Genomic DNA, 12,869 nt, shown 5'->3' with positions numbered 1-12,869 from the left:
TGACACAGCTTCCAAAGTCTTGCCCTTGTTCCAATGGGAGTCTAGATGGAACTGGAGAGGGCGAAGGTGAAGTCTCCCTAGTGAGATAAATTGTTCCAGGGATGACAGAGTCCCTAGGAGGATCATCCAACTTCTCACTGAGCAACGGTCTTTTTTCAGCATGAGGCGGACTTTGAGCAGGGCTTGCTCTATCCTGGTGGCAGACGGAAAAGCCCGAAAAACTAGACTGCGAATCTCCATCCCCAAATAGAGAATCGTCTGGGAGGGATTCAGTTGAGACTTTTCTAAGTTCACCAACAGTCCCAACTCCTTTGCAAGAGCTAACGTCCATTAAAGGTCCTGCAGACAGCGATGACGGGACGACGCTCTGAGAAGCCAGTCGTCCAGGTACAGGGAGGCTCGAATTCCCGATAAATGAAGGAATTTTGCCACATTCCTCATGAGCCTCGTAAACACGAGAGGAGCAGGGCTGAGGCCGAAGCACAGTGCTCGGAACTGGTACACCACATTCCTGTAAACAAACCTCAGATACGGTTAAGAATCCGGGTGTATAGGAATGTGGAAGTACGCATCCTGCAGGTCGAGAGAGACCATCCAGTCTCCCTCTCTGACCGCTGCTAGGACGGACTTCGTGGTCTCCATCGTAAATTTTGTTTTTACAACGAAAACGTTGAGCGCACTGACGTCCAGCACTGGCCTCCAACCTCCTGTATGCTTTGGGACTAGGAAGAGACGGTTGAAGGTCCGAGACTTTCACCACCGCTCCCTTCTCTGGCAACTGAGAAACCTGCTGATGTAGAGCTTGTCTCCTTGACTCCTCTCGATACCTGGGAGAGAGGTCTAAAGGAACTGTTACTAGAGGAGGTCTGCGTACAAAAGGTATTTTGTACCCCTCCTTGAGCAACAACACAGACTCTCGGTCTGCACCCCTCTTCTCCCAGGCCTGCCAGAAGTTGTTCAGTCTGGCCCCTACCGCTGTCTGAGGACGTGGGCAGTCAGACTCTGCCACGGGAGGACTTGGATCCTCTCCTCTTGCCTCTCTTACTGTCGGCACGAGCGCCTCCCCTACTGGGGGCTCTGCCACGAAAGGGCGGGATAAACCTCGTTGCTGGGGTATCGATCTTGGGTCTTACGACATAAGACGATGAAGGAGCACCCTTACGAGCAGACGTAGCCATCAGGTCGTGGGTATCCTTCTGCACCAGCGAAGCCGCAATATCCTTGATCAACTGCTGAGGAAACAAGGCAGATGACAACGGGGCAAAGAGGAGCTCCGACCTTTGACAGGGAGTTACTCCTGCCGAAAGGAACGAGCAAAGAGTCTCCCTCTTCTTCAGGACTCCAGCCGTAAAGGTAGCGGCGAGCTCATTGGAGCCATCACGGATGGCTTTGTCCATGCAGGACATAATAAGCACGGAAACATCCTGGTCGGCCGACGAGATCTTCCTGCTTAAGGCTCCTAGTGACCAATCTAAGAAGTTAAAAACTTCGAAGGCCCTGTAAACCCCTTTAAGGAGATGGTCAAGGTCAGAGGAGGACCAATAAACTTTAGAGCGTCTCATGGCCAGGCGACGGGTAGAGTCTACTAGGCTTGAGAAGTCTCCCTGGGCAGAGGCAGGAACTCCCAAGCCGAGAACTTCTCCCGTGTCATACCAGACGCTCGCTCTAGAAGCCAGTTTAAAAGGAGGGAAAGCAAAGGCAGTCTTCCCCAAACTCCTCCTGGTGATCAACCAGTCGCCTAGCAAACGTAAAGCCCTCTTAGAAGAGCGAGAGAGCACTAGCTTAGTAAACGAAGGCTTCGAAGCAGCTAGGCCTAGCGCAAACTCTGACGGAGGCGAACGAGGAGCAGAAGATACAAAATGGTCTGGAAAAAGATCCTTAAAAATCAACATGATTTTCTTAAAGTCCATAGAAGGCTGAGCAGCTTTAGGCTCTTCTCCGTCTGACAAACTGCCCAAAGGAATATCAGTAGGCGGAGGATCATCAACTTCCTCATCTGAAGGAACCTCGTCCGACAATTGTCGAGTCTCATGAAAAGGAGAGACCTGACGCGGCGGCAATGCTTGACAGGCAATGTCCACAAGCAAAGGAGCAGCAGTAGCAGTCGAGGAAGCGACGTCATGCCGCTGCTGAAAGGACTGAAAACCTTGTGACTGACCAACAACAACAACAGAAGTTGATGGACGCTCGACGTCACGTCGGAACTGCATTGACTGCCTAGACTGAGCAGTCAAAACAACCTTTGACTGCGGTGCTTGACACTCAACGTCAAGTCGAGGCAACTGAGCTGGTTGGCGAACGTCCTGAACGTCAACACGAGACTGCGGCAGCGGCTGAACGTCAACACGAGGCTGCGGCAGCGGCTGAAAGTCAACACGGGACTGCAGCGAGTGAGGATCCATGTCACGTGACTGACGTGACAAACTACCGACATCACGTTTCAAAGTGCTAACGTCAAAAGGACGAGTAAAAGCTCGTTTGGGCGGCTGACGGCCAGAGTCTCGATCAGCATAACGGCGATGCAAAAGCGAAGGATCATCGTGAACCTGCTCAACGTTATACTCCTCCATAAGGGAGGCAAGCTTAGTCTGCATATCCTGCAGGACAACCCATTTAGGATCAACGGGAGTCGGGACGGGCCGAGACGACGGTAACGTCTGTGCCGGCAAAACATTGCCTTTACCGAGACTCTCGGAGCCCGTGTTACGCTTACGTTTAATAGGCGAACAGTCTTCCGACGACTGCAAAGGGTCAGAGCTGTCCCAATGGCTACAGCCAGGACGCTGGACCTGTCCTGAAGGGACTGACTTCCGCTTCAAGGGTCTAGAAACCTTGCTCCAAGGTTTCTTTTGCGAAAAGCCTTCGGATGACGAGGAGAACACAGCCTCGCTCGTCTTATGGTAAGGGCGATCTTGACGAGAAACGCCCGATACCAAAGAGGGAACGTCTGTACGTTGGTTAAAGCCTCTCGTCCCCTTAAGTCCTACGACATTAATTCTCCCTGGTGCAGGGGAGCCTGAAAGAGGTCTCGGACTAGGGGAGCGACAAGCACGAACAGACGAACCCTCGGTCGCAACACTAAGAACACTTTGCGCACTTATCACTTTGTCACTACGATTTTCTGATTTGCCACTCTGACACTTTAATAACTTCACATCTGACATGAGTTGGTTACAGTCCTGAGTGCTAGTAGAGGGTTCAGGAACAACTACTACAGGGGAAGGATTAGGTTCAGGGGCATGGGAGGAGGAAAATTCCAATGACCTAAAGGAGCTTCTCCTCACCCTATCTCTCTCCAGCTTACGAGAATATTTATCAAATTCAAGCCAGTCGAATTCCGACAAGACCACGCACTCATCACACCGATCTCCTAATTGACAGGTTTTACCCCGGCAATTAGAACAAACGGTATGTGGGTCGAGAGAGGCTTTGGGAAGACGTTTGTTACAATCCCTAGCATTACATTTGCGAAATTTAGGTCCAGGGATAGGAGAAGGGTCAGCCATATTGAACAATCAGAGAAAAATCCAAAACAAATCCAAAGTCATCAACAATAAACACTAGCCAAAAAAGGGTTCAAGAGTTTCAATTGAAGAAAAAACACCCGTCACAGCGAAAGCTCAAAACAACCAAAATAAAGTACTTCACCAAAAATGACGAAAACTCAAGGTCAACAGCGAGCGGAATCAACTTGTCGATAAGACCGACAGAGAAGAACTGGAGCTGTTTACAAGTATATGTGGTATCTGGCCGATAGTCGGCGCTGGTGGGCACACCCGCAACCTTCATGGCGATCGCTCGCGAGTTTTTGGGTTTCTGTCGAGCCGTCCGAGACGTCAGCTATTATATATTCACCAGCTAAGCTTAATATTTAAAATGTATTTTTCCTAACTATACAAACCTTAGCTATGTAATAGGGGTATTACTTTCAGCGTAGCTGAAATGACGAGCCATTAAAATCTAGCGAGGGTTAACTACCCATTCCGCTAGTTAGCAGGGGTAGGGGAGAGTAGCTTGCTACACCCCCCCCCCCACATACACCTGTGATTTAGCTCACTATGCTTGGAGGTAGGACTTCAAGGGGGATAGGACTGGCGAGCAAGTTTGTTTAAATAGCAAAGGTTTGTATGGTTATGAAAAATACAAATAATTATCTACAAATTTTTCATTTGTTCCATAACTGGAATACAAACCACGCTATTTAATAGGGGAGACTCACCCATTAGGTAGGGTGTACGTCCCTGCCAATCTGGCTTTTTGCCTTTACACGGGGGCTCCTTATCTGAGTGTCAGTACTCAAAAATAAGGAGTCCCTGCACCTCGCTAAAACCTTGCTACGCAAAGCTTTCTATTGAGGTACAGTATATAAAAGTGTGACCGTCCAGGTAAAGTTATTCAGAGTTCTTTAGAAGGAAAGACTGTGTAACCAGGACTTTCCCAATACCACCTCGCCAGGGTATGGGGACGCAACAGTATTAGTTTTAATACTAGGTACACAAGGGAGCATGGTTTACCTGCAGTGGTTTGAGGTCAGCTGTCCAGAGAACCCAGGATGCTGCTTTCCCCAAGAGAGGGGAGGATGAAGAAAAGAATAAGAGCCAGTTGATTCTTTTCATTCACGCAAACTAAAACCGGGTAACAATGCCCACAACCTTCTGCTACTTGTCCAATAAAGAGCTTGATGTTTTAAACCAGCTGTTGTGCAGCCACCACAGGACCGATAGAGAACGTATCGAATCTCCTGTGGGTCACATCTTGCAGGTAGTGGGATGTGAATGTGGTCTGACGATTCCACACCCCAGTTTGAAGAACCTGCGTCACTGAGAAGTTTTTCTTGAATGCCAGGGACATAGCTACGCCCCAGTCATCATGAGCTTTGGGGCGACATGAAGGAGAGTCTGGATACAATGCATGGTCTATGACCTTGCGAATCCATGCTGAAATGGTGTTCTTGGTGACCCTCCTCTTGGTCCTTCCTGTGCTGACAAATAGTGCAGGCACACGGGGATGGGCTGCGGCTGTTCTCTTAAGATACAACCTCAAACTCCTCACTGGTCATAGTAAGAGATGGTGGGTCATCTGTTACAAAACAGAGACTAGAAATCCAGGAGTTGAATTGTGGATCCGCTACTCCCAGGTTCTGAGTCTAAGCAATAAACTCAGGGACGAAGCTGAACGTTACCTCTCCCCATCCCCTTGAATGGGCGATGTCGTATGAGAGACCATGAAGTTCACTGACTTGTTTGGCCAAAGACAAATCTAGCAGGAACACCGTCTTCCAAGTGAGGTGGCGATCAGTTGCCGGGCGTAATGGTTCATAGGGAGGTCTCTTAAGAGACCTGAGAACTCAAACCACGTTCCATGGGGGAGGTCTCACTTCTGACTGAGGACAGTTTATAACTCCGTATGAGTAAGGAAAGTTCTAGCGATGAAGAAATGTCCTTTCCTTCCAGTCTAAAGGCGAGGCTTAAGGCTGAGGGATAGCCTTTTACTGCCAAGACTGACAGGCGCATTTCTTCATGCAAATACACGAGGCACTCCGCTATTGCTGGAATAGTGGCATCGATAGGAGAGATACCCCTTCCACGACACCAACCACAGAAGACTTTCCACTTTGCCTGGTAGACTACTGCTAATGACTTTCGCAGGTATCCAGATACCCTGGACGCAACTTGTTGCGAAAATCCTCTCTGAGAGAGGAGATGCTGGATAGTCTCCAGGCATGAAGTCATAGCAAAGCTAAGGCTTTGTGGAATATGTTGGCATGTGGTTGTTTGAGTAGATTGTGTCGTGGAGGGAGTTCTCTTGGGGGCTCCGTTAGGAGTTGCAGAAGGTCCAGAAACCATTCTGCGTGATGCCATAGCGGAGCTATGAGGGTCATTGAAAGATTCACCGTTGTTCTGGCCTTTTTGAGTACCCTCCTCATCAGACAGAACGGGGGGAGAGCGTAAACGTCGATGTTGTCCCACCGTTGTTGAAATGCATCTTGCCAGAGAGCCTTGGGGTGTGGGACTGGGGAACAGTACAGCGGGAGCCTGAAGTTCAGGGCCGTTGCGAAGAGGTCCACAGTCGGAGAACCCCCACAAAGTCAGGACTTTGTTGGCTACTAGATGATCCAAAGACCACTCGGTACTCACTATCTGAGATGCTCTGCTCAGGTTGCCGGCGAGCACATTCCTTTTGCCCGGAATGAAGCGTGCTGAAAGTGGTATCGAGTGTATTTCGGCCCATCTCAGTATCTCTACTGCTAGATAGGATAGGTGCTGCCAAAAAGTACCTCCTTGCTTGTTGATGTAAGCCACTACTGTGGTGTTGTCGCTCATCACCACCACTGAGTGGACTGCCAGGAACTGTTGAAGGGCCATAAAGATGGCCTTCATCTCTAGGAGATTTATGTGGAGGTACTTTTTTGACTCTGACCAGAGGCCTGAGGTTGTGTGGTGCAGCACGTGGGCCCCCCACCATTTTTTGAAGCGTCTGAGAACAGCATCAAATTCGGGGGGAAGATGAGAGGATCCACTCCCTTTCGTAGTTCTCGTCTGCCACCCACCACTGGAGGTCCATCAGTTCCGCTGATCCAATAGGGATCCAAGTGTCCGGGGAATCGCGAGTCTGATTCCACCGGGACTGAGTCGCCACTGGAGGGATCTCATCATGAGGCGACCACTGGGAACTAAACGGGCAAGTGATGAAAGGTGACTGAGGAGATGTAACCACGTTTGGGGTGGAAGTTCTTCTCGTCTGAGAAAATGTCTTGCGACCTTTCTCAGCCTTGTTATCCTGTCGTCTGATGGGAAGGCTTTGTGGATATTGGTGTCTAATATCATGCTTAGGTATACCAGTCTCTGTGTAGGAAGCAGGGATGACTTCTCGAGATTTACCATGACCCCCAGATCTTGGCAAAGTCTCAGAAGTTTGTCTCGGTGTTGAAGAAGGTTTGACACCGAGTCTGCTAGGACTAGCCACTGGATTCCTGGTCAGGGGAGGGAGATTGTCGAGGAATCAGCCCCGAGTTGCTTCCACCTGCCTGAGCAACTTTGTAAGCATCCCCCCACTGGTGGTACGAGTGCCTGAGAGGAGAAAGGTCTCCATTGCCTTCCTGATACGCTCCTTGGAGAAATCCTCGGATCGTACCAGGATTCCCAAGGTCCCTAACCAGATGTCAAGCCACGAAGTAGCTTGCATCGCATACTTAGTGACCTTTACCTGGTTAAGGACTTTGGCCGCCGACTACGGGAACTGCCGGCTGGAGTCTCTCTCAAGAGGGATTCCTCTGGTTAGCATTTCCAGAGAGTGGTGAATTGGAAGAGCTGAACCGGGCTCCTCCAGGATCTCAAAGTACCTCCTCTGTTGTACACGAGGAGGTGGGAGGAGCTTGTTCGTAGAGCCAGCACAGTTGGAGGAGGCAAACTCGTAGAGCTGCTGGGCGATCTTGTCCCTGGTACTCTTTACCCCTTGAGACCAGGGCAGGGCTGCACTGGTCTTTGAGGGTTTCTGAGTGCCGAAGACGCTGTCTAAAACCGTGTCCTTGCCCTCTCGAGGGGGTATCTCTGGGTCGGGAAACCCGTTGAGAACCCTCATCAGAGTCAGAACCTGCAAGAATGCATGTTCTGACTCTTGTTGCTCTCTCCTGATGTTGGACTTACAGCAAAGTCTCCATCTTCTATCCCCAAGAGCTCTTCTTGGGGCGAGTCGCAGACATTCCTCGAGTGGCTGACTGTCTCTGTTCTTGTAGTACTGGCAGAGGACTTTAGCAGAGTCTTGGAGTCTTTGGACTCCTTCCGAGGAAGGAGGTAAGACTCAACATCGAAGGCCTGTGTGTTGTGTCCCTCCTGATCTCTGACTGAGGGGAACTTTCCGCATGAAGGGAGGTTTTCTCCAACGGTGGAATGGAGGAGGGCCTCTCCTCACGCGATTCCCATGGTGAAGGAGGGGGTTGATTACCCTCTTCATCAGACAGGAGGGGAGAGTATCCCTGGGGAAATACTGGAGGGACTAGCCTTGATGGTCTGCTCGGAGTCGGCTTCACCCTCGAGGAAGTGACCGCGTCGGAAATTTCCTCTTCAAAGGGGTAGAGGAAGCCATGGTTCTGTGTCGCGAGTCCAGAGCTATAGGAGGAGGCGACTGGTGGCATGCTGGCGAGTGTTGGCGCGTGTGCATGTCCTGGTGCGTGCAAGCGGGAGACCTGGCGTGCAGGAAAGCGCTGGCGAGTGTTGACGCGTGCGTGCGGGCATGTGCACGCTGGAGAGACCTGGCGCGTAGGAGAGCGCTGGCGCACAGGTGAGCCCTCGATTGCGCGTGTTGGTTGCACGCGCATAGGCGTGTGATGCCGCATGCGCGCAGGAGTGATGGAGCGTCGGTGAGTGCTGGCGTGCAAGAACTCGTTGACGTTCAGGTGAATGCTGACGTACAGGAGAGCGCTGGCGCGTAGGTGGGTGTTGGCGTGTAGGCGAGTGTTGGCGCGCAGGAGATCGTAGGCGCACAGGAGATCGTAGGCGCACTGGAGGCCACTGGTGCGTGGGCGACCCTGGGCGCGTGAGCGCAGGCTGTGCAGGAGAGCGTTGGCGCGTAGGCGCATGATGTTGCTGCCGTTTATGAGGGCGAGCAGGTGAAGGGGCACGCCGACGCGCAGTCTGTTGATGACGAGCTGCTGGTGAGCGCTGAGGTCCTATAGGTTGGCGACCGCAGGGTGATGGTGCGCAGCTACGCACTTTGGTAGAGCCTCAAGAGGCTTTACCGGGGACAGGAACAGTGATGGAAGGTCGGCAGGTCTGAAGGGTGGATGGTCAGGAACTGGGATGTGACCTTTGTAAGGGCGAGCATCCACCGATGGGGATCGCTAGCGATCCGCAGAGAAGTCCAGGACCGAAGTCACAATACTAGTATAATAGTTACAGATGGGACAACATTTTCTACTAAAAACAGGTATTTCTCATAGAAAAAAAGACAGGAGTGAAAGCAATTAGGTAGCAAACACAGGGTTGAAGAGTTAAGACGTAGTCTTTGGGTAAGCTAAAAATATAGCAGTTTAAGAGGGGTCGCAAGTAGGTGAGGATACAGCTCTTAGGTTAGGTTAGGTGGTATTCTTTTGTTCCCCTTTGAAAGTGTGGTATTCCGGTTATTACCTAAAAAACAATAAACCATAATTTGGTGGAGCATTTGTATATCAGAGGCCAGTTCCTCCAGCAATCGTAGTGAAGGGGCACCAACTAACCAAAACTTTTTCAAAGACAAATTGATGCTTTTAAACAATGGCTACACACGTAAAGTAAATGCGCAGGAAGTAGGGCGGATATTGCTGAGCTATGATATTGTCTCCCTGATCCATGGGTTTTGTGGGAAGCAGTTCAAGCCGCTTTCATTATTGCTGGGTATTTGATGACCCAAGCACACGTGTACTGAATCTGTTTCCATGTCAACAGGTACACCAGGGAGAGGGGACACAGAGTGACAACCAGTTGGGTGCGGTTACATCACCCGCCACTGCTACCCTTATGTGAGACAAGCCCTCAAACCCCCCAGCAATGTAGGGGAAATAAGAACGCCCCGATTATGTGAGTCAAAGGCAGTTAAGTTTGAATCCTTCTCGTGAGTGGGCAACCCTCACTAGGCCCACCTGCTAAGGTAAGCCTACCTCACCCATGGCGGACGTCCATACGTCCTTACACATCCAACGATTTCTTTTAGTAATAATTCGTGGTCATATAAATGTCTCCCTAAGTGTCGACTCTCCCTGTGTGTAATTACTGTATTAGTTAGAATAATTCCATTGTATTTGACCGATGAAATCGTTTAAGAGCCAGCGAAAAACTTATAATTCTTCTGTTATGTAATATCAAGATTAAAAGTTCTATTTCGCTCGCTTTAAAGAAGATTTATGCTCATTTTTGTTGTGAAAATTAACAATAAATCCTCTTACGATGTAACAATCATCTAATTCACCACCTATCAATTATTATTGTGAAATTAACCCAAGCCTTGTGACAACTTTCCCACCTAACCTAACCTACACGCCGTGTAAAGGTGTATGTACGATAACGGCCACCTTATTTTCAACTTTATCGGAAACTTGTATAGAATAAAGACTGTTTAGAAAGTTATAATGTATTCTTAGTTGGCTGTCATCATACATACACCCAGAGTTTGCTATATGGTTGTAAGCACATTACAAACACAAGGGGCGATGACTCATGTGGTTAAAATTAAAGTAACCTGTCAAAACTTAAGACTTATGACAGAGGAATATACTTACCAGTGCTCCCTTCGTGGAAGAATTCATAAGCTGAGAAGTCACACTCAAAATCATTGTCATCACCATGCTCGAAAAGGTTCTCCTCCTCGTTGGTATTCTCGTCGAATTCCATTTGGTCGTCATCCATATTTATCTAAATTTATGAGACGACACTCGCCACAAATTAACAAAAGATAAGACTCGCTGAATGCGTTTGAAACGTGGTAATTCCTAAATAATTTCCAGTTATAATTTTATAACACGAGAGTATACAAGAGGTAGTGAACTAGCTCGACCTAAAGGCGTAAACAAAAGCACATTTCCACGTGTTGTTCGGTAGCTTCTAAAATTTCCACCTTACAAAGTCAAAATTTACTCTACCTATGTTTGATATTGTCTCCCGATAATGTCTCGTGATTTCTTTTATTTTTTATGTATTTACATTTAGAATTACCAACGTGATACAGCCATGATATAGTTAACATAATTATAAAAAAAAAATTTGCTGTAAAATCAATATTCAGCGTATTTTACAGTCTTAAGTTACATTACCGTGGTCAAGACTATTCTAGTAAGGATTCTCAAAAGTGCGTCGTACATTATTATTATTATTATTATTATTATTATTATTATTATTATTAGAACTACTACTACTACTACTACTACTACTACTACTACTACTACTACTACTAGTTAAGCTACAACTCTAGTTGAAAAAACAGGACGATATAAGCCCAACGGATCCAACAAGGAAAATAATCCAGAGAGGAAAAACAATAAGGAAATATAATATGAACTTCAAGAAAGGTATTGAACAATTAAAATAAAACATTTTAAGAACGGTGACATTGGAATAAATCTTTCATAAAAGAACTATAAAAACTTTAAAAACAAGAGGAAGAGAAATAAAGCCCCCCTGACACTTGCACGCATTTCTGGCACGCACTGGCACGCAAAATGTGTGCCAGTGCGTGCCACTTTCACGACATGGCACGAATTAGCACAACTAGTTCACGACAAGTTCACAACACGTTCACTCATCTTTCCGCATCTTTCCACATCATTCCGCATCGTTCACTCCAGTTCACGACTTGGCCACATCATATATAAAGACGGGGCTTCCTACATGATTTTTATCAAAAGCGTATTCTTGTGCTAATCTTTGATTAATATCCCCTGTATTAATGTGTGGGTTATCTTTATAGATATTTGTAACAATTATACTTCTATTTAGTATATATTTTATTATTTAATTATTATTATAGGTAATTAACTGGTTTGAATCATTTTTAAGCTTTATAATTTACTGAAAAAATAATATTTTATGGCAGTTATATGCTGATCAGATATTTGGAACCCACTTTACATTATCTTAGAATTTAATTGAAAGATGACTATTCCATTCATTAGTTTTGTTGTATCGTTTGTGAACTAATATCATTGAAACTGAGGCAGAAAAGATATCATCTCTAAAGATATTAGGTTGGTTAGGTGCCCTGTGAGCATTGAAGTCTCTCGCCGGGGTAAATTTCTTTAGTCGCCCTTATTTAAATGGCAGTTGTAAACTTTTTTTTCAGTTTTGTAACTTTTCCTGTTTGTTTATATATATATATATATATATATATATATATATATATATATATATATATATATATATATATATATATATGTTTGTGTGTATACACATTCAATAAACCACAAGCAAAATGAAGAAAATATATCTCTTTCTCTCAAGTATTACACCTGCTCATGAAGGGATTAAAGAACTTCTGTCCTCTTTTTGTGCTATAAAATCAATAATCTCTCTCTCTCTCTCTCTCTCTCTCTCTCTCTCTCTCTCTCTCTCTCTCTCTCTCTCTCTCTCTCTCTCTCTCAATTAAATAAGGAAAGGGGAGAGGTAAAAGAATATATTGTCATTATACAGATTTTTTCTTTGATGATTATGAGGAAGTAGGGATAAATCCATTGATTTAATTACCACGCACTGGCACGCATCCTCCCGCATCGTCCCGCACTGTTCACGACGCGTTCACTCCAGTTCGCGCATCGTTCACGACTAGTTCACGCCAATTTTGTCGTGACAATGCGTGCCACAAATTTTGAACATTTCAAAATTCTCGCCACGCATGGCACGCATGCCACGCACCGTTCACGACACGTTCACGCCAGTTCCCGCATTGTTCACTCCAGTTCACGACAAAAGGCGTGACAATGCGTGCCACAAATGAGTGCAAGTGTCAGGGGGCTTTATACCCTCAAACAATAGACTCTACTCCCAAGACAGTGAAAGACCATGGTATAGAGGCTATGGCACTACTCAGGATTATTATTATTATTATTATTATTAGCTAAGCTACAACATAGTTAGAAAAACAGGATATTAGCTATAAGCCAAGGGGCTGCAACAAAGAAAATATCCCAGTGAGGAAAAGAAATGAATAAACTACAAGAGAAGTAATCAACAAAATATTTTAAGAACAGTAACAACATTAAAATAGATCTTTCATATAAAAACTTTAAAAACAAGAGGAAGAGAAATAAGATACAATAGTGTGCCTAAGTGTACCCTCAAGTAAGAGAAATTTACCCAAAGACAGTGGAAGGCCATGGTATAGAGGCTAATACACTACCCAAGATT

The 12,869-nt window shown here is 46.7% G+C and overlaps 1 protein-coding gene across 1 annotated transcript in view; it reads right to left on the bottom strand.

Annotated features, from left to right (window-relative positions):
- l(2)09851 (WD repeat-containing protein 1 l(2)09851) overlaps nt 1-10,567 on the bottom strand; it is a 98,758-nt gene extending 88,191 nt beyond the window's left edge. Inside the window, exon 1 of the mRNA XM_068362680.1 lies at nt 10,253-10,567. Within this exon, the coding sequence (XP_068218781.1) occupies nt 10,253-10,379 (127 nt within the window). The 5' untranslated portion in view covers nt 10,380-10,567. The remainder of the gene's footprint in view (nt 1-10,252) is intronic.
- Nucleotides 10,568-12,869: the final 2,302 nt, after the last annotated feature.

This window comes from Palaemon carinicauda, chromosome 39 (assembly GCF_036898095.1).
Source record: "Palaemon carinicauda isolate YSFRI2023 chromosome 39, ASM3689809v2, whole genome shotgun sequence".
NCBI classification, from domain to species: domain Eukaryota; kingdom Metazoa; phylum Arthropoda; class Malacostraca; order Decapoda; family Palaemonidae; genus Palaemon; species Palaemon carinicauda.
This window is presented reverse-complemented; position numbering and strand designations above follow the sequence as displayed.